The sequence below is a fragment of the Micromys minutus genome, assembly GCF_963924665.1.
Source record: "Micromys minutus genome assembly, chromosome: 24".
Taxonomy (NCBI): domain Eukaryota; kingdom Metazoa; phylum Chordata; class Mammalia; order Rodentia; family Muridae; genus Micromys; species Micromys minutus.
Genome location: NC_137959.1, coordinates 7,201,156 through 7,228,817, shown reverse-complemented (window position 1 = coordinate 7,228,817; position 27,662 = coordinate 7,201,156). Strand labels below are relative to the sequence as shown.

The 27,662-nt window shown below is 38.2% G+C and overlaps 1 protein-coding gene across 5 annotated transcripts in view; it reads right to left on the bottom strand.

Moving 5' to 3' along the window:
* The window catches only part of INPP4B (inositol polyphosphate-4-phosphatase type II B), a 297,538-nt gene that overhangs the window by 184,092 nt on the left and 85,784 nt on the right, over positions 1-27,662 (bottom strand). For all 5 annotated transcript variants that reach the window (XM_080937277.1, XM_080937279.1, XM_080937276.1 and 2 more), the window contains one exon: positions 483-594. In XM_080937277.1, coding sequence (XP_080793403.1) covers positions 483-542 — 60 coding nt within the window. In that variant the 5' untranslated portion in view covers positions 543-594. The remainder of the gene's footprint in view (positions 1-482; positions 595-27,662) is intronic.

The window sequence follows — 27,662 nt, the reverse complement described above, 5'->3', positions numbered from 1 at the left end:
CTGCTTCTCTCTGTGTGTATACAACTTCATAAAACACAAAGTTCTTGTTAAATATGCCTCCCTTCATATAAAATTAAAATTAAAACCACATCACTTCAAAGGAGTCGTTGGGAATAAAGAGTGGGCTACTCTTGGCAGTCACTCTCCCAGAATCATCCCTGCATCGCATGCAGGGTAATTATAGCAAAATACAACAGCGATCAATACTTTTGTTCCAACTGAGAAGAGATGATATCAACATGGGAGCTGGCACAGAAGAGAAAGGTGTTTCTGAATGGCACAGAGCTTCACACAGCTCTGAGTAAATGGCCATTCTGGTTCCGAGAGGAAATGCACAGATTGTACTTCAATTCCAAGGATGATTTCCCATTTAGCTTTTGAATAATGAGATTTCAAACCCTACAGGGTGTTGGCAATACAGGCATCTGGCAAAGCTTATCATTTCTAATTTAATCTAGGCAACGAGCTGACTGCAAGCCTACCTTTTGTCCCTGTGTATCTGTTGTGATGTGGTCGGTGTCCCCATCCTCAATCTCCCCCATCTTCACGAGGCTGACTTCTATGGTGCCGACCACTTTGCCACCATCTGAGGCTCTGCAAGTAAAAAGTCAATGAAATACTAACGTTAAATATCACCTCTTTTATTACCCATCCAGAAGACATTTAATTCTGAAAACCAGGGATTGTTAGTTACTTCCCTTAAACATAACTGCTCAATGCAGAGAAAATCATGTTGCTAGCATTATACCATCTTCATGAATTCATGAAGTAGGACCACAGACTGGAACCCACCACCCCCCAGAAGGCTCTTAGGAGCACCCATAGGGAATGGAAGCAATCAAAATCCTACATTGTATTATAAAATCTGTGTTATCAATGCAAAGGCCTTCAATGACATAAACTGTTGCCCCTCTATCCCAAACACATGAGATAAAGCATATGTCTATCACAGTCGTATTGACAAGTAAAACAGAAACAAATCATCTATATATACAAGTAAAACAGAAACAAATCATCTATATATACTGGTACAGCTGGGCCATGGCTCCAAAATTGGACTATAATTCTATTCATTAATGTTTTTTCTTTTTAGAAGAGAAAGTAAAGATGTGTGCCAGCAAACCTCAGTGGAGATACAAAAGTAAAGCGAACAAATGTTCTCAGGAGAGCATCCCATTCTTTAGACAAAGGTGAGAATGAAATGCAGAAATTATTTATCTTGGAGCCAAGCGGCAACTCCAGGCTTTCCTCCTCCTTAAATGTATTAGTTATTGGATGACTCATGCCGACTTAATGATGATGCTTATTTTATTACTAAGATTATCATCATCACAATCTTCCTCGATGTAAAAACTATGGTTGACAACTATAAAGCAAGCTAAAGCTAAAGTTAGCAAACCATCATGCTTAGTGATTCTCTGGTTTCTTTTCTTAGGCAAAAAAGAAAATCTGCAGAATGGATGGCTCTATTACACCACATAAATGTCAACACCATGATACATAGTTGCCCTTTCGCCTTGTGAAAACAGGGTTGTGTGAGCTGAGGCGTTATAACTTCCCCTGGAGCCCTGTTGCCTCACTGTCTTGAGTTAGACTAATTATATTTGCTACTGTGTCCTATTGTGAAATTTGTTTAATTTTAGTCTGAGCACTGATGCTGTATATAATTTAACCAGTACCTTGTGAATATGGTTGTGTTGTTATAAGAGGTGTCAGAAAAAGAAATAAGAAAATTAACATAGTTCATCAAAATGCTAATTAAAGAATGACTAAATTAAGTGAAAATGATGCTCAATTATGTTACAAGATCATGGTAGGTTTTCTTTTAGTAAAATAAAATGCAGCAATTAAAATGTACCTAAAGAAACTAAAATAGAAAAGTCCTGCTGATATTTATACAACTAACCTCACATTGTAATAAAATAAACATTTTCACATAGAAATATATGACTTATTGTCAAATAGTGTACTAAATTCTTACTACGATATAAAATAAATGCTTCTGATGATATTAAAACCAATATGAATTAAAATATCTGCTTCAGTTTTGAAATTAAAATATAAAAGAATTCACTGAGTGTGTGTAAGTGTATGTGAGTGTGCTAGTGTGTGTGTGTGAAGTATGATCTGTGATGTCATAGAAAACCATATTAATGCTAATTCTGAGAAAATTTTAAATAATTCACTTTATCATTTTCTGTTTAAATATGTCAAAACAAGGTGTTCCAAGTTGTAAAATGTCATATCTCTGAATAATTCTTCAATGCTTGTAGTTAAAAGGTTTAATCATTATTTGTATAGATACTGCCAATCACTGTTTCCTTGAAAGGTATAGATATTTCCCCCTGAAACTGATTAACCATCACATAGATACCTTTTAATTCTTAAGATATTATTTGAACATGTTTGGCTTGAGCACAATAAGCTAGTTTAATCTTAAGAAATGCAGTGCCTTTGTAGAACACTCTGAATTTTATCACTCAACTAGCATACACATTATATTTGAAAGCCAAACCCCCAATTAATGATCCACTCCCTTCGAGGGCCGAGTAATGCATGAATTTATGGCACAAGGGGTACATCTATGTGCTTGGGAACTGAGTTGGACATGTCATGAGAAGCTTTTCTTTCCTCAGTTGGAACTCAATTCTTCTGCAGTCTGGGTTCTGAGAGATGATGAATGGAAAGTGCTCAGCCCTCTGTCTGAGAAAAGTGGCTTTTTCTCCACTTCAGCCTGGCAGAAGCATCTGAACAGCAGTGTGCATAAACAGAGACTCCATGACCCTTAGTGTGCACACATTTAATGCAGTTCACCCCAGAAATGTTTACTGAAATGGATAGAAATACTGTGGCAAAAGCTGATCCTGTCTCATCCCATTTTCAAAAGTATTTGAACACTCAGAGCAAAAACGAAGCTTTGTTCTGCTGTGAAGTTTAAAATCCTAGAACAATTGAGTCACTTTTGCAATCCAAGAGAGATTTCTCTAAATGCTAAGGTAGATTAATAGTGCATAAGGTGTGTTTGTGTGTGTGTGTGTGTGTGTGTGTGTGTGTGTAGGGAAGTGGGGGTGTTCATGTGCGTGTGTATGTGTGTATGTATGTGAGAGGGAGGGGTGTGTACATGTGCATGTGTATATATGTAGGGGGTGGGGTTATGTGCATGTATGTGTGTGTATGTGTGTTTGTACTTGTATATTTCTGAACCACTGATATTTTGTTCTTTTTGAAAAACATCTGGCTACTTGCTCAATAACTTCCCTGCCTTTTGTATTTCCTATTTTATCTTCTGTTACAGTGGTTCTTAACCTTCCTAATGCTGTGACCCTTTATTGCAGTTTCTAACGTTTTGCTCGCCACCAATCATAAAATTTTCATTGCTATTTCATAACTGTGGTTTTATGCTATTATGAATCATAATGAAAATATTCACGTTTTCAGAAGGTCTTGGGTATCCTCTCTAAAAGGGTCATTGAATCTCCAAGAGGGTCGTGACCCACAGGTTGAGAACCTCTGCCCTACAGACTTCCTTTAGCTACTACTGAGTAGAATAAAAGTGGGTTCTTGCTGAGCTACTGAAACTATCGAATCCTACTTTGAAATCCCTCTCCAAACACTTTACATAGGCAGCTGTTTGTAGTTTTGGAAAGTGTACATTCCCTCCTGAGATTTGAGGCACACAGAGGTGAACCTGGTTATAAACCACAGAACTGAATCCACAATACCCCAAACCGGGTGAGCCTTTACCACAAACTGTGTGAGCCCTTTAAGGGGCTGAAGTGTCAAGTGCATTTTGGGTTATTATTGTTCTACAACCATTTTCCACCCACAGCACAGCCATCAACAGCCTTTTAGTTGGTCACAGTTCATGCACCTAAAAGTTGTTACAATATAAACAGACAAACAAAAACAAAAGCCAAACAGAAAACTTCTTAAAATTTAAAAACATATGGATTGTGTTTTGTTGTTTTTTAGATTGAGAACCAAACCCAAATTTTCTTTTATTTCAACACTGTATTCTTAATATCATTCCACAGTGCCTTCCAAAAACATTAGAAATATTTGGTCAGTACAGCAACATCCAACCTCATATGTGAGGTTAAATAGTCTTTCAGCTTATGTTGGTCAGATGGAAAAAGCTGGATAACTACAGCTTAACAGTTATTCAGCATAGAAACCCTATTAGATTCTAACTCGTGAAAATGTATCATTATCCCAAAAATAATACATCAAAGAAGGTTTGGACTAGAAACCAAGAAGCTCCACATCTACTCTCAGCTTAACTACAGATTAGCTCCTTGGGTGACATCATGTTACTCCTCGAGGTCCAGCTTAACTTCCAGAGAAACAGAGTTCAAACCGCTACTAAACAGAACACAGAAGACACTGTTCCCAGTGCACTTGGGTGACTCCTTCATACACATCTGGAGCCAATACGTTGATATATGTGTGAGAAAACCATCCGTCATGATACAGTCTCTCTCTGTTATACATCGTCCACCTATCTATCTACAGTTAGCCCAGAACAACCCGAATGCCTGACAGTAACTGAACAAATATGATTGATCCAAACACAAAGGTAAACCCTGTACTTCCTAGAAATTCATGTGGCCATACAAGGAAGCACAATTTCTCCTTTTATGTGCTGCACTGGTGTCATATTACAACCAAGGAAAGCACAAGAGAAAAAAGAAAGAACAACTCACATCCCCTGCAATACTCCCACCAGAAAATCAAGTTCCCTTTACACCATGGAGGGGATTTAAATATTTAACTGTGATGAGGTATGGAAGGGAAAGAAAGGACGATTTCAGCAACATGAATCTATACACTCTTCCTACCTAGGCATTGAGAGATATGGAGTACCACATCAATACATGCTCTTAAAAGTCTAACTTTAAAATAACTCCCTAATGCTTCTTATTAAAATAGTCAATCTTAGAGGCTGAAACATAGATACATCTGCTTTCAGAAGACAGAGGAAATGTAAAGAAGGTTTTAGTGACACGCATTCTGTGAGTTTGTACCCCACCTAGTTTACCACCCTTTAACGGATCAAAAAGAAAAAGAGGAGAAAAACACTCCTGAAGATGTTAAACATCAAAATGTAAATAACTTCTCTTTTCTGGAAATGTCACTGCAATGCAAACTAACAAATGACTGTGTAAACATCCAGGGAAAACCATCATTAGCACTGTCAGGCTCTGTGAATATCAAGCAGTTCCCGTGTCACGCTCAGGGATTTGCAGCTGTGAGACACACTCTGCATCTAAGCCATCTAGACATGTATCTAGGAAATGGAAACTCTCATCCGAACAAGAAAATAAACAGAGGCCATATGTAGCAGACACAGTGAGTCTTCTTGGTTCATAGTATGAGAACGTTAGATTAACCCGGGTCAGATGGAAGTAAGAAATCCATGTAGAAAGATAGCTGTATGACACCTACATTCTGTATGACAGACATGAATATTCATAACCACAAAAGTCTTTCAAGCAAGTAGTTAAGGATTAGATTCCAGTAGGTCTTGGTGGTTTAGCCTACACACTCTACTGGGTCATCTCTGGGGTTTTTATCTAGTCTCTTCATAGACTCACCCCCAGAAATTTTATGGGATTAAACACTCCTACTATGAAACTCTAACACAGTCCCATATACAAGCTGCATCCCTGATTCCCCAATCTAGAATTCCAAATTTCTTTTCTTAGGATCTCACTATTTTCTGTATTATATAAATTTTCAATCAAACCCTCCATGCATTCAAATCCAAACTCACTCATGATAAAAGTACTCACTCTACAACCCAAATCCCTAACTGATATCCCATTTCTACATTTACTATTTCTCTTCCTTCTAGTTCATCACTAATCCCTAGTGTTTTTTTTTTTTCCTTCTGGATATCTCCTAAATGTGTCCATCCCTTATACAGCATCTCTAAAGCTTTATTACTTCTTGACCTCTCTACTGGAAGAATGCACTTCTTCTTTCCTGGCATCCTTCTCTAACATCCCATCCATACCAGACTTTGCCCACACCCTATTTTTTTTTAATTTTACATTTGTCCCTCATATCAAAACCCACTAGCCATTGTTCAATCTAAACTAGAGGCTAAACAATATAGTCCACTGCCAAAGTCTATGGAAAACTCTGCATTTTTAATCATGTGGATTTAACTCATCAGTAAACAATTGTCATTTGTTTTAAAGATGGATTTGTTTGTTTTATGTGTATATGTGTATCTAGGTGTGTGTTGGGGGTGGATGCACATGAAGGCTACATGTCGGCAGTGCCCTCTAAGGCTGGCCAAGTGTATGAGATCTCCTAGAACTATAGCTATAAGCAGCTGTGAGTAAACTCATACGGGTGCTCCAGTTCTCTGCAAGAGCATCATGTGCTATTAACAGCGGGCCATGGCCCAGACCCTTGTTTCTTTGTAAGAATAGGTCTCACGGGTTTTAGGCTTATTTTGCACTTACTGTGCAGTCAAGAATGAGTGTGAATTTCAGCTCCTCCTCCCAAGGGCTGTGATTAGAGCCTGCTGATACAATGCCTGGTGCACGGAGAATGGGGAATAAAACTACAGCTTTTATCAAGCTGGACAAACATTCACTATCCGTGGCACACTTTCAGCCCCAGAATCACTAGAGCATTGAGTAGGAGTCAATACAGTGAGCTTTGAGTAGAAAGCCCCAAGGCTACCCCAATAGCCTTCTGTGCAATAGTTATATGATTGAGAATAGGCAACTCATGCTTCCTGAAGTTCTTCCAGCTATAGAACATAAATTCTGTAAAGCATCTGATTTATGTAGACACAGTCCAAAGTTTCTGAGAGCATGAGTATGCGTTATCATATAATAAACACTGTTGTCATAGCGGTTACTAGTTATATATTATTACAGAACTGTAGTTAAATAGCTCGAGTTACCAATAAAAAAAAGCACATTGTAGAAATACTGCCCATCCATGTTTCAGACCCACTGGCTTGTGAATGCCTCTCTTTGTTGAAAATAATGCCAAATAGAAATAAGGAATTCCACTGACGCAAATAAACATGAGCAAATTGTACTCTACTCAACTAAAGAAAATGATAAATTTTAGATCTTGTTTGAAAAGCTGTCGGTTTCATAATAAATGTAGAGTATAAATGGTTCCTTGAATTTAGGTATATTGGTTAGTCAGGTCAGGCAAACAACATTAACTTGTTAGGAACACCTTTGTCAGGAATTTGAACCAATTAGATTAACACATTGTAAGCTGCAGGTTGAATTGCAGGTGTAGGCAATATGGGAGGGCTACGTTACTGCCACACACTGAAGAAGCTACAGTGTGTTTCTAGAAAGCACGATCAGCTACAATATTTGAGGACTTTAAAAGTAAATAGCACCAGGCATATGAGAGGAGAAAGTCAGAATCTCAAATATCACCAAATCAGTATCTATGAGTTCCCAGTTTTCCTTCTGATCCTCCTTGACCTAGACAAACACAGCCCCAGATTCAGAGATTATCCTTAGTGTAGACAGAGTCCAGACCTCTGGTGTTAGCCCAGGATATAGGAGTTAGGACTCGTGATATTCTAAAATGAAAGAAATATCTTTTCTTTGTTCACTCTCCTGTGCTTTGGGCCCCAGTTATCTTGCTAGTACAGTGGTGGGTAGCAGCAATGAAAGCAGATGAAACAGGCACACATACGCTACTCTAAAACTCATAGATCCTATCCACCATGAGAGAATTTTTTACTAGGGGAAGATGCAACCTCAACTGTGTGGGATAACCTGCTTCATATCTCCTTCATCTCTGTTTTCCTGCTATGTGGCCCCAGAAGAGCATGGAATTCTACCACAAAACGGGCAAACAATAATGATGGAGAACCAACTACAGGAAGCTGAGGGACACAGAGCATTGCCAGAAAGGTCATGGAAAAGAAGGATGAAAGGAAAAATGGATCTCCTAATAGTGAATATAAACTCCAAACCTCACTTCAGGCTAGAAGACTGAGGTATGGAAGGAGAGCACACATGCTGATATTAAGTCAAGGGGGCAGATTGTCAGGAAGGTCTTGATGTAGTTGGATGACAAATATAAGTGTTAGAGATGAAGAGCACGTTGTTTGGAAAACAGGAGTGAGGATGCAGGCTGTCTTCAGACAAAAGGCTGAAGCACAAACATTTAGCAGCACACAAATGGAAAACACAGCTTTAAATATGTTTACAAGGGGTTCAAAATAAACAAGATTAAACATAAAAAAGAATTTATTTTCCAAACCCATTAATACCAATTATATGGATCACAAAAGTCTAGATAAGTAGACACACTTTGATAGACAATTGGAATATGAAGTATTAGCAATACTGTCCACCCTCCTCAACTTGATTTATAGATTCTGGATGATAGGACAAATGTTTGGAGACCTACTTGAGCTGGTTTCTGAAGTTCAACGAAAGGCAAAGGAAACAGAACAGGGAAAACGATGATGAGAAAGAAAAAGAGGAAGAGTTGATTTAATTGACTTCTACTGGAAACCCAGAGAAACCATACAGCTCTGACTACAGCTCAGATGCAGAGTAAAAACCAAATAAAAGGAGATGTGCAATGACAAACAGGCAATGTGCCTAATTGGTTTCTGAAAAAGTTATGAGCAAGGCAATGAAGAAAAAAGGCTTTTCTGTAAATGGTGCTGAGACAATTAGATCTTTATTTGTAATAAAATAAAAATTCTGCTTAAACCTCATAACCTTAGTAAATAATAATAGTTCATGGAATTAAACCTTATAAAAATGATGCAGTAGAGATTGGGAACCAGAACATATGACATCAAATTCATGCCTGTGGAAAGAGAAAGATATCAGGATAGGAATGTTAATTACAATACAGCCAGCATTTGGAGAGTTAAAGAAAGAGAATGGCGATCAGTGCTAGCCTGTGCTAAAAATAAGGCTATCTCAAAACGTCAAAGAAATGAGGAGAAAGGGTTGGAAAGGTAGATGAAGAGGAAGAGAAACAATGAAAAATGTCCAGAAATAGAAACTTCACTGAAATTGACATTATCCCTTTAGACAAGATTTAGAAAAGAGTAAAAACAGGACAGGTGCTTGGCTAGAAGAAAGGTTCCAATATGCCCTGTGTGAAAAAGAACTAGAACCTAAAAAAAAAAAAAGCTCTCTGTAGCAATAAATCAAGAAAACAGCCTAAATGACCAATGTGTGAAATACTTGACCACTTAAATTTCAAAAGGAGGGTGTGCAGATGATAAAAAGGCATGTGAGGGGATGACCTAGAGCCAGAGAAGGTCTGCTTTGATGTAAACTAAAATCATTGTAATATGCTGTTTCAACTGCTGGGGCAACCAGGAAGGCTGCACACTGGCCGGTATCCTCACACAATGCTGTTATAGAAATATTTCAGTAGTTTCTCATAAAACTAAACTCTTCTCAGGTAGTCTAGAAGCTCAAATCTTACATAACTATCCTAGAAAAAAAAATGTGCCATCACTTTAAAAAGAGCACACAATACATTTATCAGCCTTATTTATAATCACCAGACAATGAAAACACTTTACATTCCATTTTATATGATTTATTAAACTACTCATGGCATATCTATACCATGGGATATTACTTATCAAGAAAAGAAACATGATAGACACCAAAACTTGGATTGTAAGTATTAGGCTTAGTAAATAAAGCTGATCTCTAAGCCTTAGATATTATTACAATAGATCCTTTGGTGACAGAAAATGTTTTGGATGGTATTCAAGTAAAGGGCGAGATCTTCAGTCTGATTCGGCTGCTTTCATGAGAATATGGTTGTACTCTATAATTTACAGAAATGTAAACAAATACTTTTACTTTATTAGTTTATGAAGTTGAATAATGAGAAAGAAAACTGTCATCTCTGATTAAAAAGCAAAAGCAGGATTTTCTATTGAGAAAATAAAGAAGCTTCTTTTAAAAAGATTGCTCTTCCATTTCAACCTAATTTAATTTTTAATATTTTATTGGGATGCCAGATTCAAAGTATATATTTTGTATTATGCACACTGCTTTTAAAGTAATCAAAGACATTAGAGATGATGTATGTAAAATGAGAGGAAAAAGCCACAAGAATATTGGGAAGCAGGTCACCAAACTGGATAGAAAATTGGCTCCTTCAAAAAAACACAAAGAATTTATAACACTAGTGATCTCTGAGATCTACTGCTAAAAATATTAATTTACACATACAGAAAAGAAACTATTGCTAGGTTTTTGCTTTGTTTTATTATGTTTACATGTTAGCATTGTTCACTCTAATTAGATTAAGTGAGAGAATGGAGTAGAAGGATACACATAAAGGAAGAGACAGTCGGAAGAGGAAGCAAGTGGTATGAAGAAGAGGCATATACAGGTTAGTACATAAAAATCCATGAAACTTGACTAAGTATAGACTTTTCTAAAAGAAAAATATTGGGGCTGATGAAATCACCTCCTGGGTAAAGTTGATTGCGAATCTGACTGATAACTGAGCTTGATTCCCAGAGTCTACAGAGTGGAGGGACAGGTACCAATGCTGTGTGGTAACTTCTGAGGCCCACATGAGTGTTGGGATATCACATGTCCACATAGACAGACAGGCAGATAGGCAGACAGGTGTGCACATGTGTGTGGGCATGTGTGTGCACACACACACACAATGAGATAAGTATAAAATCTAAAGATTTAAAAGAAAAGAATGTATATATCTTTAAGGCAGGGACAAAATAATAATGGTGGTTAGAAAGAGTTTTTGTACTTTCTATATAGCTATTTTATGTGAATGGCTCTCAAATGTTATTAATGCTAATCAAAATGCATTTAGACACTAAAAATGTACATGACAATCATGAACCATTGGAGCACTCCATTATTAAAGACTGATGATTAACCAGTATTTAATATTAAGATTTTGAGGTATATTTTTAATCAGACAATATTTTTGTGCTTCTGAGTTTTGTGTTGGCTTTTAATATTAGGAAAGAGTACAAGAGGTTTCTCCAAGAATGCCAGGACCAAAAGGTCAGAATGACAGTGTGAGAACATGATTTTAAAGTATAATGTATTTCAAACCTGTATAGTCAGAAATTCAATGAGTTTTAAATTATGGGAGGTATGTACTGTGAAAGGAACAGCTCTCAAGACCTACATTCTCACTCTTAATTGCTTCTGGGTTTGTTTTGAATTCTTCTGTGACTCACTAATCAAATCTCCCAGTTTTCCAAGTGACATTTTCTTTTCTCTCCTCTATTTTAGCAACATCTTCTACCAATAATTCTTTGAAAATCATAGAAATTCTATAGAAATATAAAAATAATCTAAAATTAATAGAAGTAGTCATTACTTTAAAAACACTTGTTAATAAAAATATTAATCACATACAGTCACAGAAAGGGGACACAGAAAAGGACAAAAGTGCCCATCTTTTTGGAAACTCTCATACCAATTCTAGAAACATACAAGCTATGTACCAAATGGGTAGGTCCCTGAAGGAAAGAAATTAGATGGATAGAAGAGTTCTGTGTTGAGGCTGTTCCTTTATAATCAGAGGCAGGTAAAGGTCTCAAATGACATTTGAACAAGCATCAAAAGGAAGGACTGAATGAGTTGTACATCTCCCTGAAGTAAAAGCATTCCAAGAAGCATACAGGTCAAAGGCCTTGAAATGAATCTGTGCTCTCATGTGCTAAAAGAAGCAGAGATGCCATGTAGCTGGGGAAAAAAAGACTAAGAGAGCTGTCATACTTTTATGTGTATTTCTGTGATTAAATCTTCTGAGCAAAAATAATGCTGTGGGGAAAAGGTCTATTTGACTAACAGTTCTAAGTTATATTCCATCACTAAAGGAAGGTCACAAAGTCAAAGTTAGGACCTTCAGAGTCATGTCACATCCAGAGTCAAGTACAGAGAGAGGTGAACACAAGTACCTTCTTCTTTTTCACATTCTTTTAAATTGAACAACTTCATTAATAAAACAAGATAAATGTACAGATTTTGAAAGCATTTTTGCATGAATGTATATTAATACATTTTTGTCAGTACTTGCTTTTTTTAAAGGTTTGATAGTGTGCATTAAATCTTAATAGTTACAATGAGCATAAAGTACACATAAAACAGGATGTAACCTGGAATTAGTCAAAGTTTTCTTGGTGTGTAAGGATTAAGCATAATGGTTTTTTCTTTTCTTCCTTTTTTTTTTTTTTCTTTTCTTGAACTTCATATAGTCTGTGAGTTGTTTTTGAGGTGTTCAGAGCTTTCTGGGGTTAGTATCCAATTATCAGTGACTGCATATTATGTCTGTTCTTTTGTGACTGGATTACCTCACTCAGGATGATATTCTCTAGATGCATCAATTTCCAAGGAATTTCATAAAGTCATTGTTTCTAATACCTGAATAGTACTCCATTGGGTAAATATAGCACAATTTTTGTATCCATTCATCTACTGAAGGACATCTGGGTTCTTTCCAGCTTCTGGCTATTATAAATAGAGCTTCAATGAACATTGTGGTGCATGTGTCTTTATTGTATGTTAGAGCTTCACTGGGCTATATGCCCAGAAGTGAAATAACTGAGTCTTCAGCTAGTACTATGTCCAATTTTCAAGGAACCACCAGACTGATTTCCAGAGTGGTTGTACCAGTTGTACAATCACACCAACAGTGGAGAAGTATTCTTCTTTCTCCACATCCTTGCAAGCATCTGCTGTCATCTGAATTTTTGATCTTGGCCCTTCTGGTTGGTGTGAGATGGAATCTCAGGGTTGCTTTGATTTGCATTTCCCTGATGGCTAATGATGTCGAGCACTTCCTTAGATGCTTCTCAGCCATTCAATATTCCTCAATTGAGAACTTTTTGTTTAGCTCTGTACCACATTTTTTATATGGTTCTTTGATTCTCTGGTGTCTAGCTTCTTCAGTTCTTTGAATACCTTGGATATTAGGCCTCTAGAGATAGGAGTTGGTAAAGATCTTTTCCCAATCTGTTGGCTGCTGTTTTGTTTTCTTGAGAGTGTCCTAAGCCTTACAGAAACCTTACAATATCATTAAGTCCCAATTGTTGATATTTGACCTTAGAGCATGAGCCATTGGCGTTCTATTCACAAAATATTCTCCTGTGCCTATGTGTTCTAAGGTTTTCCCTAATTTACCTTCTAATAGTTTCAGTGTACCTAGTTTAATGTGGAGATCTTTGGTCCACTTGCATTTGAGCTTTGTCCAAGGAGATAAGAAAGGGTCTATTTTCATTCTTCTGCATGCTGAGTGCCAGTTGAACCAACACAATTTGTTGAAGAGGCTGTCCTTTTTCCATTGAATGTTTACAGCTCCTTTGTCAAAAATCAAGTGACCATATATGTGAAGGCCCATTTCTGAATATTCTTTTCTATTCCACTGGTCCACGTGCCTATCTCTTTACCAGTACCATGCATTTTTTTAAACAATTGCCTTGTAATATAGCTTGAGGTTAGGAATGGTGATTCCCACAGATGTTTTCTTGTTATTGAGGATGGATTTCGCTATTCTAGGTCTTTTGTTATTCCAGATAAAATTGCACATTGCTCTTTCCACCTCTATGAAGAATTGGGTTGGAATTTTGATGGGGATTGCATTGAATCTGTCAATTGCTTTTGGTAAGATGGCCAGTTTTACAATGTTGATCCTTCCAATCCATGAGCATGGGAGATCTTTCCATTTTCTGAGATCTTCCTCGATATCCTTCTTCACAGATTTGAAGTTCTTGTCATACAGGTCCTTCACTTGCTTAGTTAGAGTCACACCAAGGTATTTCATATTTTTTTGTGACTATTGTGAAGGGTATCTTTTTACTAATTTCTTTCTCTGCATGTTTATCCTTTGAGTAGAGGAAGGCTACTGATTTGTTTGAGTTAATTTTATATCCTGCCAAGTTTCTTTCTCCACATGTTTGTCCTTCGACCATAGGAAGGCTACTGATTTGTTTGAGCTAATTTTATATCCAGCCACTTTGCTGAACTTGTTTATCAGCTGTAGGAGTTCTCTGGTAGAATTTATGGGGTCACTTATGTACACTATCATGTCATCTGCAAACAGTGATGCTTTTAATTCTTCCTTTCCAAATTGTATCCCTTTGATTCCCTTTTGCTGTCTAATTGCTCTGGCCAGGATTTCTAGTACTGTGTTGAATAGGTAGGGGGAGAGTGGGCAGCCTTGTCTAGTCCCTGATTTTAGTGGGATTGCTTCAAGTTTCTCACCATTAAGTTTGATGTTGGCTATTGGTTTGCTGTATATTGCTTTTATTATGTTTAGGTATGGGCCTTGGATTCATGTTCTTTCCAAAACCTTTAATTTGAAGGGGTGTTGAATTTTGTCAAATGCTTTCTCAGCATCTAGTGAGATGACCATGTGGTTTTTTCTTTGAGTTTGTTTATATGGTGGATTACATTGATCGATTTCCATACATTTAGCCATCCCTGCATCCCAGGGATAAAGCCTACTTGATCGTGGTGATTGATCATTTTAATGTGTTCTTGCATTCAGTTTTCAAGGATTTTGTTCATTATTTTTGCATCAATGTTCATAAGTGAGATTGTTCTGAAGTTCTCTTTCCTTGTAGGGTCTTTGTGTGGTTTAGGAACAAGGGTTATTGTGGCCTCGAAAAATGAGTTAGGTAGTGTTCCATCTGACTCTACTTTGTGGAATAGTTTGGAGAGTATTGGTATTATGTCGTCAATAAATGTCTGATAGAATTCTTCACTGGACCCATCTGGTCCTGGGCTTTTTTTTTGGTTAGGAGGCTTTTGATGACTCTTTCTATTTTTTGGGTGTTATAGAATTATTTAGATCTTTACCTGGTCCTGGTTTAAATTTAGTATCTGGTATCTGTCTAGGAATTCATCCATTTCTTCCAAATTTTCCAGCTTTGTTGAGTATAGGCTTTTGTAGTAGGATCTGCTCATTTCTTGAATTTCTTCAGTTTCAGTTGTTAAGTCTCCACTTTCCATTCTGATTTTGTTAATTTGGATACTCTCTCTTTGCCCCCTAGTTAGTCTGGCTGAGGGTTTATCAATCTTGTTCATTTTCTCAAAGAACCAGCTCTTGGTTTTGTTGATTCTTTGAATGGTTCTTTTTATTTTTATTTGGTCAGTTTCTGGTCTGAGTTTGATTATTTCTTGTGCCTACTCCTCTTGGGTGTATCTGCTTGCTTTTGTTCTAGAGCTTTCAACTGTGCTGTCGAGTTGCTAGGGTATGCTCTCTCCAGTTTCTTTTTGGATGCACTCGGAGCTATGTGTTTTCTTTTCAGTTTTGCTTTCATTGCATTCCATAGGTTTGGGTATGTTGTGTTTTCATTTTCATTAAGTTCTAGAAAATCCTTAATTGCTTTCTCTATTTCTTCTTTGACCATGCTATCATTAATAGAGCATTGTTTAGTTTCCATGTGTATATGGGCTTTTTGTTGGCTTTGATGTTATTAAAGACCAGCCTTAGACCATGGTGATCTGATAGGATGCATGGGAGTATTTCAATCTTCTTATATCTATTGAGGCTTGTTTTGTGACCGATTGCATGGTCAGTTTTGGAGAAGGTGCCATGAGGTGCTGAGAAGAAGGTGTATTCTTTAGTTTTAGAATGAAATGTTCTGTAGATGTCTATTAATTCCAATTGGTTCATAATCTCTGCTAGTTTCACTGTGTTTTAGTTCAGTTTCTGTTTTTATGATCTGTCCATTGATGAGAGTGGGGTGTTAAGGTCTCCCACTATTATTGTGTGGGGTGTAATGTATTTAGTAGGGTTTTTTTTTTATGGATATGGGTGCTCTTGTATTTGGAGCATATATGTTAAGGATTGAGAGTTCCTCCTGATAAATTTCCCCTGGAATATTTCATAACTTCATTAATACTCTTCCAATGTGATTCTAGGTTGTGTCCAGCTGAAAATTAACCAGTTCAAGAGACATGTGTACATTTTATACCCCCTGGCAAATTCTCACAGACTTAGTAACTCAAAACAGTACTCTGATTTCATAGTTTCTATAGATGAGAAATCATCAGGACTCTTGAATCAGGAGGTAACCAAGTTGAAGTCAAGATGTAGCCTGGATTGTACATTCTCATTCTCTCATGGAGACTATAGGGTAAAACATGATTCTTATAAGAGTTGTAGAAATGTATTCTCTTGTGACTATGTGACAAAGATTTCCACATCATGTCAAGTTATCAAAGTGATGCTCATCTCTCTATGTCCACTCCCAAGTTGTAGACAGAAGGCTCTCTCCATAGACGTTCCAACATAGAAGGTTGCTTTTTCAGAGCTAACAGTAGGCTTGCGATATCCAGTTAGTTAAGACAGAATTTTATTATGGTACATTGGCTACTAATGTGGATGTAAGGCTAACCTGCTATTAGAGGATGAAATTTGAATTGATGCACAAAATGTTTTTTCTATCCTTTTCCCAGGTTATACCCACACTGAAGGGGAAGGAATTGTGTAAGCATTATTCCTTAGGTGAGAATCTTTGGAACTCTCTTAGCTTCCTGTCTCTCACTAAAAAGGGTGATTGAAAGAGTTTATACTCTAGAACTTTACAGACTAGTGTAGGCACTTGTAGTTTTCATCTCGTAAAATAATCAACAGACCATTTTGAGCTAAGGTAAGTTTTGAAGTGAGAACATGAGTTACGGGCAGAGATGATGGATAGCTGGGAATGTGGAACAGCATAAAGATAAGTGGGAGAGATAAAACTAGGCTAGAGTGGAGGTGGATTGGAGTGTATTTTAATTTGAAGACATAACTTACATCTGATTGATAGGATGAAAAGAAATAAAGTAATAGAATGTTTCGAGATAGAGAAGCTGTGTCAATAAACAACATTTGAGGAGAAAGGTAGGCAGTACACAGGAATTGGGTCAAACTTTTAGATAGTTTAAATTATGACATCTATTTGAAATTCACTTATCCACAGATGGATAGGATAATTGGATTTTGACAAAAAGTAAGAAAGACTGGAAGATAAGTTGGACAATACAGTGTGAACAACTGTTAGATTCTACTTTCCATTAAAATAGAAGCCAGATAAATCTGCTGAGAAAGGAAGAGGATAGAAAACAAGAGATTTTATTGATAGCAATACTAGTATATAGACCCAAGGGCTAGTGGAATAGGATAACAGTTGGATGCATATATAATTTACACAAGACCTTGTACATTTTCTTCTAGCACAAGCAAAAGATAATCAAGGCTTTTGGAAGTGTTGGAGCTATTGAAAATGGAAAGACTGAAAAATAAAAACAGGAGAGTTTCTATACCAAACTGTGTTTTAAGAGATATCAACATTTAGAGGGCAGACCAATGAGGAATAACCGTGAGAAATAAAGAGGAAAAAGTCAAAAAGTCATTGATGGCAGAAAGTGGTAGAAAGCCTGGGGTTGCAGATATCAAGTGAAGGATGTGTTGAAGGAGTAGGCAACTGATCCACTGTGTAGATAAATTCTAGTATTAGGAACAATGGGAATTATTTACAAAACTTAGCAACATGAGGCTCCTGAGGATCATGCCCCATGCTGTTCAGGAAGTTTCAGGAATGAAGGTTTGGGACTGAGCATGATGATCTCAGCAAATAAAGTGGTTCTGCTGGGAAAAGAGCAGAGGGCTGGAGCATGTGTTAGAGAGACACAGAAAATGATGAATGCCATGTTTTACCATCATAGACAACAGGCTGTGATGTGTGAGCCAAAGTAGCTAATCCCTGTACCCAGGTTCTCAGATGAGACAAAAATCTTGCTAAAGCCTGAGTGGTTTTCAAGGGACAGAAGTAATCTTCACAGGAGGACAAGAAGGATAAATTTTAGTACTTGGTGAATACACTGGGAAAATGCTGAATTCTCTCAGTGAAAAAAGAAACCAGATAAATTACCTGAGAAACAGAAAGAAGTGAAAAACTTAAAGACTTGAGGAATAACATGGCATAAGGCAGTGGCTCATATAGAGTTACATACTAATACTCAGCTGTTATTGAAGGTACCCAAGAAATTAGGATGAATGTCCCAAGTGTAGCCTGTGAACATGGAAGTCAGATGCCCCAATTGCAAGGTAGTTAAGCTCGACAGTGGTTTTAGTTAGGCTTACTTTTATCAAAGATAGTAGCTTTTTGTTTTAACTAATTGGTAAATTGTGCTATATTTTTTCTCAATAGAAAAGGGGATTCTTGGGAGTTGAGTATGACATATGGTTTTGGGGGATGGATCAGGAAATATTTGTTAGGCAAAAGCAGAGGCTATTAGAGGGTACTGTGAAAGACAAGGGTGCATAGTACCATTATTGACTCAAAGCTCATAGAGGTCCTACATGGAGTGTTCTAGAAAGATTTAAAACAGAATGATCAACGTAGAGACAGTGGAGGGATCACTATCTGTCAGGTAACTAGAAGGTAACATGAAGGCTAAGTGGGTGACAAATATGAAATAGAAAAGCCCTGAGAGCTCAGTGATTTATAATGGTCACTAACTTGGCCATTGCATTCCAAAGACATACAAAAGTTATGCAGCAATGATACTGTATCAACAGTTAAAAGTCCCCCAAGATGGAGGGTAACATATGAAGGTTACCTTAGACATGGAAGAGAATCAGGTGGAAGACAAACACCTCTATCCAGAGGTTTTAGAAGATATAGATCTTACAAAAAGAATAAAAAGGGTCAACACAAAGGTGATTGGGGAGAGCTGTCAGAGGTGTGAGGGTGGGCCTCAGATATCAGTATTTGTGGAGAGATGATGCTTGGGACTCCGGCACTAGCACCTGACTTCCTCCCCCAGCTAGATTAGCCACTCCCACCGTGCGAGCTGCACAGGTGCACCCTAGATGAGAGATCAGGATATAGGACTGCGCTTGGGGGCGGGGAGAAAGAAAGAGAAACTGAAAGGGAAAGAGGAGAGAAACAGAAAGAGAAACCGAGAGACAGAAAGAGAGACTGATGGGGGAAAAAAGATTTTCACTGGCATGCTGTAAGGTTCCTGAATAAACTGCTTTGAGAAGAACGCTGTGTAGTCGCTCCTTTTCTGCTGGTCAGCAGAAGCTATCGGGAACAGAGTCAAAGCACAAAGGAGAAAAGACACATATCCATGAAGATGAGGGATGACAAAGGTCATCCAGGAATGCCATGCTAAGTAAAACTGCAGTAAAAATAAGACAGTGACTTTAGTCAAAGTGTGCTAGGGCACGCAGCCTTGCTAATGGAGAGATTCTATAAGCTTAAAGAAAAGGATAGCCAGAAGGTGGATACCTCAGTTTTTCTTAGAAGAGAGAACAAAACACTCATGGGAGGAAATAATGGGACAAATAGTGGAACAGGGATTGGATAAAAGATCATTCAGAGACTGCATCATCCAAGGATCCATCCCACATGCAGCCATTAAACCCATGCACTATTGCCGATACCCAGTAGTGCTGACTGGCAGGAACTTGATATGGATGCCTCCTCAGAGGCTCTGCCAGAGCCATACTGATACAGAGGAGGATGCTTGTGGCTAACCATTGGACTGAACACCGGGATCCCAATGAAGGAGCTAGAGAAAGGACTGAAGGAGCTGAAAGGGTCTTGAACCTTATGGGTAGAAAAAAAGTCAACTAACCAAACCCAACCAATGAGTTCACATGGAAAGACCCATGGCTCCAGGTTCATATGCAGCAGAGGATAGTAGTCTCTAGGATCAATGAAAAGAGAGGCCTTTGGTCCAGGAAGGCTCATTTTCCCTGTGTAGAGGAATGCCAAGGCTCTGCGGGGCTGTGGGGAGAGGGTGTTTGGGAGAGGCAGCACCTTCATGGAGGAAATGGGAGGGGAGGGAAGTAGGATTGGAGAGAGGGGATAACATGAAATGTAAATGCAGAGAATAACCAATTTTTAAAAAGAGGAAAAAAAGAGAAAGCATACATTTGGTGTTTTTCTGTACTGACATTTATATAGGAAGAGGAGATATATGATCAAAAGCCATAGTACTAAAGTTTACAATTCAAAAGCGGTTATTAGATTTTTGTGCAAATTTTAGGTAACTTGAAGAACTGTATTCCTAGTAAAAAAGGATTTAGTCATTTTAGCTAATCCTGCATTTAGCCCATTTTCCTGTTCTTACTGGACAAGCTTTTAGGCTATTTGAATACAGTGTGACACTGGAATTTTATCCCGGGGAAACCGTTTTGTCTGTGGTACCAGAAAGGTATCCAAGACTAGGGTCAAACGATCATTCATGGGAAATGTCTGTGGCTTGGTTTTGTTCTCGACCACCTGCTCTGGTGCTCTGAGGACTCTTCCTTCTGCTATACTAACTGATCTTTCCTCTTAGCAAGTCACATTTGGGATGAATTCATCTCTCATCATTTCCTTCCTTTGGTTCTTCTCCTAGACTATATTGTCTATGTAGCAGCAGGAGCTCCCCTCACATCTTCTCTATGCTGGGTTATGATGTCCTTTATGTGTAGAGGAAATGTTTGCTTCTAAGCATTTCATCTTCTCCCATTAGAGTACACACATTATCTGCAATGTTCTGATCCACGGTGTGCTTCCAAATTACCCTGACAGTGAATTCTTTGCTTCTCAAATGTGACCAGGGAACCATTTATTACCAAAAAAGGTAGGCAAACTTCCTCCTATAACTCCCTTCGGAGCCTGTTAAATACTTTATTTCCAGAATACTCCCAGCAAGAAGTGTATATGCAAAACATCTGCTTATAGTGTGAGTGGCGTTCACAGGCATGAGCTGCACATAAGATTAGGCTCAGCCCCTGTACTGCTCTATCCTCAACTTCAAATTGTCTGAATGTCTGTGGAAAATCACCTTCAGGCTGCCCATGAACAAAGATGTAAATTGGTGGGAAAGACTACTCTGCTGATACAAGTTATCATGCCATGGTGTGGGCTCAGGAACCAAATAAAATAATGGAAGCAAGACAGCAGCCTCGATCTGCCTCTGCTCCTTGTCTATGAAGCGAGGAACAGCTGTGTCACATTCTTCTGCCATGCCTCCCCTACTTTGATGGTCTGTGTTTTCAAATGGAAAAGCAAAATACACTCTTCCTTAAGCTGTGTCCATTTTCATCTGGATGACCCTGTGTCTCGTTAACTAGGTTTCATTCTCCACAAGGTCAATGAACTTCATTATAGAACCGAGGATCACTCCTGTTGCTTTCAGAGGTGGAGTAATTGCTATGCGTGGGTTTTTACTAGTAACAGAGAAGTGCATGTGATACAGCATCGTATGAAGTTATTTAAAGAACTGCAGCAAAATCTAGCAGCACTAATTTTAGTCTACAGAGATGGCCACTGACCAACCACCATCTTAGCCATTACTTTGCTCTCTCAGATTTTCAGAGGCTGCAGGGTGAACTTAGAGTACCAGAGTGGTTACATTCTGAAGGGTGCTCTCATTCTGGCTTACTATTGGCTGCCCCTAGCTGTGTCCTTACACAGGAAAAGAAAACAAGTTCTCAGCACCTTCTGTATGAAGCAAACCTCAGTGATCTCCCTCCCAATCAACCCACAAAGGCCCTCGCACTGCCTTCCACACACGGCATCTGATGTGTCACACAACACTCAGAGGTACACTTAGAATGTTTCACAGAGAATTTTGCACTCACATATGGAATATATGTTACTACATACATGTTGTTTATATGTGGTGAGAATATCAGATTATATAGCATGCATAGATATCTGTCTTCTGGCCACAAAGAATTATGAGCTAAAGTAATAATTTCCCAAGAAGCATAGTTGCCCAGAGCCCTTTGAGCATCATTCTCTGGTCTACCTCTTTGTAAGGGCTGTGCATGAAGAAGGTAAGAAAGCATTAATCAGCCTAAGATCATTTAAATACACTTAAAAAAAAAAAAAACCAGAAAGCAAATGTGGCCTAGGTTTTGTGAAAATCTTAGGTCAATATTCCTAACAGTAATAGTTATTATAGACTAAAATTATATTTATAATGCAATGTTCATTATAGACTGTGTAACAGGCACTATTAAAATTGCATTGCGTCTATTACTTTTATAAATATAAAATACATGATATTCTTAGCTCCAGTTACAGGCAATTTTTGTGAGACTTTCTGAGAACGCAATCTAATGCCTCAGTTTCTCCATTCCTAACACTTCTTTAAAGTAACCAACATGTCAGTCCTACAGTTTGCTGTAGAGCCTCATGAGTCACATGGATACATGATGAATACAGACGACTCAAATATTGAAGAAAAAACTTTCCTGGAGTAACTACTCATGTGGAATTATAACTCACTGCTTTGCTCTCTGCTTTCAGGCTCCCCTACAGCTGCATGAGTAACCTGGAGTCTCTGCTTAAAACCAACTCCATTTAACATGTCTGGAAAGTTCTCTGCTTCCTTTCTGACTCACCTCCCTGCAGGGGGGCAGAGGACAGAAAGTATGAGATCTTTCTCTGAAGACGGAACTGCAAGATGTAAAACGAGGAAAAATACATCTACAGAAATAGCACAATTTCCCATTTTTAGTCTCTCTGATCATAAAATTCAAGTAAGACTTTGCTTGCCATATCATTTTATATTCAGGACTTGGCAATTTGAAATTCAAAGACTTCAAAGACATTGCAAAGATAATATGTCAGAAACTACTACATTTCCATAATAAATATTATAAAATCAGTTAGATGTATTTCTATAATTTTCCTCTTTCTACAGCCTTCCTCTCACAATTTCCCGGTCTATTCTTCATGTGATCTTCTCATGAAAATAAATAAATAAATAAATAAATAAATAAATAAATAAATAGCCATGGCCATTAGATTCAAGATGGGGGTGTTGGGGACAAAAATGACATGGGAGAAAGAGGAGGGAGAAAAGTTCCCTTCCTGTGATCAAATGCTAAGCTCATTTATATTACATCTGGTGTATGCATTTATAATTTAGCTCTCTTACTGGTGTTATTCTCAGCAGTAGACAGGTTGGGAATATTAAACAAAATAATCAGTTCCTGGTGAAAGTAACTCTTTCATTGGAGTCTCAACCCATCCTTCCCTGCTCTTAAAGGCCAGTGCACTCATGCCCTGCAGAACTCCAGCTGTACTGGAACTAGTGGCCAATCTCAGCAGCCAAGGCATTTAGTGTCTGCCCAACAAGCAAACAACAACTTTAGGAGACCACTCTCCTATTTACCATGTAAGCCCTTAACAAACCTTCAGTCTGATTTTAGATAAGTGAACAATGTTTTTCATGCAAATGTAGTAAGTTCCAAACACATTGATTGACCAGTAGCTGACTCACCTGATTATAGGCAAGGCTGAAAGCAGACATCTTCCACTGTAACATGGCACTGAGGAGAATAACCCTGTTATGGTGGTTTTAACTGTGTTTATTTACACATTTATTTATTTTGTGGTGCTGAGGATGGAACACTAACTAAGCAATGGCCATGTGTCTGAGTATGGATGCAAAAGTCATGACTAAGAAAGGACAGCTTGCCGGAACTGTTTGTCTCTTCCCAGCACATGGGTCCAGAGAATCAAACTTAGGTTGTTAGGATTAGCAGCAAGCATCTCCGCCCTTTGAGCCAGCTCACAGGCCTCTGAGCTATGTTTCTATTCAAAGGCAGTCAGACTGCATTCCACAGCAGCCATACTCACTGACTCTTCTTAGTGAGTCAACACAGAGTTCCTGAACTGAAGAGCCTGTTGGAGGAAGCAAGTCCTACAAAGGAAGGATGTCCCCCTGTCTCCTCAGGCCATACTTTTAATCACTCTTGCATGTGTATATTAAACAGGACAGATAATTAATCAACAGAAAATCCAAAGATAGCTTCATGGGAAACAACTAAGAGCTGGTGACCTTCTTGTGACTGTTCAAACTCTTATAGTTGGGTTGGACCAGGAATGATGTGCTTGAAGGAAAGTCAAGAAGGAAGTCACTGGAAAGAAAATTGAGTCAAGGGAAAGCCTTGGATATGGATGGTGGTTTGACCTTCCTGTTAACATGCCTGAATCATTTCAGATTTGTGGGGGTAGGAAAATGTGGGGTTAAGAGATATGGGATGAACACCAGAATAATGAACCATAAATTGCATATCAGCACACAAACATGACCATGGCCAAAGTCTAAACTCAGCACAGAGAACACGAGACAAAGGAACGGCACAGACATGTAAGAACTCTGACTTTGCATCAGGAAAGCATTTGGTGATCATACCCCACACAAATGTGAGGGAAGAGTAATAGCAAAGGTATTGTGTCTAGATTGAAGCTAAGGTGGAGAAGCTTATATGCCTGGCTGAAGATTCCACATTTGTGCTTTCTGTGGATAGGAGGCTGGAGGGGGGGGCGCATCGTGGAAAGCTTTAAGAAGATAAGAGTTTCAGGAAGAGAGAGTCAAAGCTAAGAGTCCAACTTTTTTCATTTGGGCAAAGTTTTTATGTTATTAAGAAAGGAAAGAACTTCCAAAAGAGGAGTAAAGTTTGCTCTGGAATAGTTAAAAGAAGAAATAATTGTGAAATGTGCATGTGCTATGTAATCAAGTTTGGAAGAATTTCCCATGATCTCAACCCCAGACAGAGATCTACAGGTAACTAAGGACTGCTGAGAGCAAGAAAAATAATCTTCCTCAGGAAAGACCACTTCAGCTGATGATCTAAAACCAAGTGGTCATTCTTGAAAGCAGATATACAAGTAACACAAGTTCAGCTAGGCTCTTGAAGCCTACATGGGAAAATGGGAGAAAAGAAACTGGACACGTGAGCTGAAAGTGAATACCCATTTGATAAAGTGCCACAATGCAGCCTTCTCACATGTGTGTTGAAGAACGTGCTTATGGTAACGGAAAGCCCATAGGTAAAAGCAGACAGTGCCTTCCCTATTTTCTTGGAAAATTCTTTTTGCTACTATTGTTACAAAGTTGATTTTGACTCGCATCCTTTGAGTTTCCCATAGTCCTCGGAGGGCTAGTAAGGACCGAGAAGTCATATACAAAGAAAGCTTGCTTTTCTTCTTCTTTTTGTATTATCAGAGCGTCAACCATTTTTATCATTGAATTCCTCTTTCTTAAAGAGTGTATACCAATAGCAAGTGCGACTCTAGCAAGTCAAAAGTTGCTATTTGCTCAGAGATGATTTAAATGAAACGGGAGCCCAGATAGGCGATGACAACAGTTTGTCATTCTGGGAAGCAGAGGATGTCCAAGTAGAATGTAGCTCCTTTCCACCCTAATCATTCCCGGAAATTATCTGTGCAGGTAAATTAGCTTTCATGCTTCTTAGGCAAGTAGGCCTTTGTATAAAGGGGGCAACTTTATGGGATTCACATTTTAAAAGAGTTAAGACTTCAGACCATTTTGTACAAATTGAGGCGCTACTGACGTGCAAGCTAAGCATTGGCTATCCTGACAGTGTCTGAGAATGTTAAACCAGTTTTCAAACCAATGGATCCCATATCTCTGGAACAATGGGAACTAAGGAAGTGCTGGTGGGCTTCCATGGTCTCCCCTCTGGTCATGAAAATGAACCAGACACATAAAGAGAAGTACAGATATATAACTGCAGAATCCAGTGAATGCAGAGAAAACATTGATAATAATATGATAAAATCAGTATCAGTTTAATAATGGACAGCTGAGGAGAACCTACATCAGTTCCTATTCCAGCTGGTGTATTTATAGAAAGTTGAATCCGATCCAGCAATGAAAAGAATGCCTGAAGAAAAATATTAAAATAATTTTAGCATCTTCTGTGTTGGCATTATTATAAGATTCATGTTAGTGATTCGTAGAAGCCTTATAAGAAGCCCTGTAAGTGAGACAGTGCTAGCATTCATATCTCACAGATATGAAACTGAGCTTAGGACTGGTGAAGGAGCCCATATGGTAGCTGCCTTAGCATGCACAAAGCTCTGGGTAGGCCCCTCAGTACCACATAGCTACATTTGCTGCTGTATGGTAATAGTCTTAGAGCTTGATGGATAGATTAAGGTCAATCAGAAGCTCAAGATTATTCAGCTATTTTTGCAAGGCTGTAGAAGAGCCAGGATTTAGGCTCAGAAGTCATTTTAAATTAAATAATCTATTTCTTTATTGTCACAAACTAATACATGCTTTGCATTTTTCACTAGTGTTTAATAATTAAGAAGAATTTCGGGAGCTACTACAAGATGGTTCTTGTTAGATGATATCTCCCTTAGGGTCAATATAAGAAGCCTTAGAAGAAGGAAATCAAGAACGGTTAGAAGGAGGAAATTAAAAGAAGGTATATGTAAGTATATTTAAGCTTCAATAAATTAAAATTTATTTTGAACATTTAAATGGTAAATTAAAAATTAATTCTAAAAACTTCCAGACATAAGTTATAGCCATGTGACATTTACAAATTTCTGTCAATATCAATCTTATGCTCATGAAATTATTAGTAAAAAGATGTATTTATTTTTCCTAGGAACTCTTGTTCAAACTGTTGTGCCTGTCCTCTGTTGGGACCTCCCCTGAGGTACATGCTAAATAGAGTGTCAAAGGGATTAAAGCCAGGATTTGGGATTCAGGTAAGAATCCATTTCTTGACCATTGGAATTTACAAGTGTATAAAGAATAAGTCCACACCTCTGCCAATGGCAGATTAGAGAACTGTGCAAATTATAATTTCAAGTAAAGTAAACAAAATATTAATGGATGTTTGAAGAAATTAACTTTAATGCAAGAAGCGATGTAAAAATAAAAGGCACTTATAATGTTTTTCTCTAGTACTAGATAGGGATTGGGACCTTATTGCATTTATTATCAATTTATCCACCAACCACAGAAAAGAAATCTTTGTTACTTCTATGAACAGACATTAGAAAGAGAATGAACAGTCTTCCTGGGGTGATTTGAGTGGTCACAAGGAAGGGACTGGAGCTCAAGTCCTTGTCATACCTCATTGTTCTTTGATAAAAAACAAAAGACTTACGGTAGACAAGATGCCTTCAAATACACCATAGAAAGGGAAAACACCTACACAACTCCACAAGCTACTAGTTGAAAATTGGTACAAAGATAAACTATGTTTCTAATAGCAGGCCTCTCTGCAAGTGAGGACACCCAGTGTGAGAGCCCTGTCACCAAAGGGGTCCAAAAAGAACAGCAAGTGTCAGTTTGAAGATGCCTTCCTGTCTGCAAAGTCACTGACTGCTAACTGCTGTGCTAAGAAAGATGACACACAGGTTTCAGGAATACCTTCAGAGACAGTATCCAGTCTCCCTGCTGAAGCTGCTTTGGGGATTTAGAGAATCAAGTTGCTGGTGATCTGTTTGCATGTTCATAAAACAGGAAAAATCTTATTACCCAACCCTTTAGCACATCAAATAAGAGAAAAACAGAAGATGCTTACTCTGTGGAGATCTGTGTAGGTGTCAGAGCTGCTGAGGCAAAGACATTGTGTAAATTTTCCTGCAAGCAGGTCAAAAGTAAGCAGTGGAGGGGAAGGCTCTGTGGACTCCGTGCTTCCTGTTGGCCCTATTCCAAACCCAGCCTCTGGTTCTCCCTGCTGTAGAGTTGGTGTTGACTCATCCCTGTTCCTGCATGCTCATTTCTCTCCTTCACCAAGCTGTGGAGTTGCTGTTGACTCATCCCTGTTCCTGCATGCTCATTTCTCTCCTTCACCAAGCTGTGGAGTTGCTGTTGACTCATCCCTGTTCCTGCATGCTCTCGGGTAAGAGT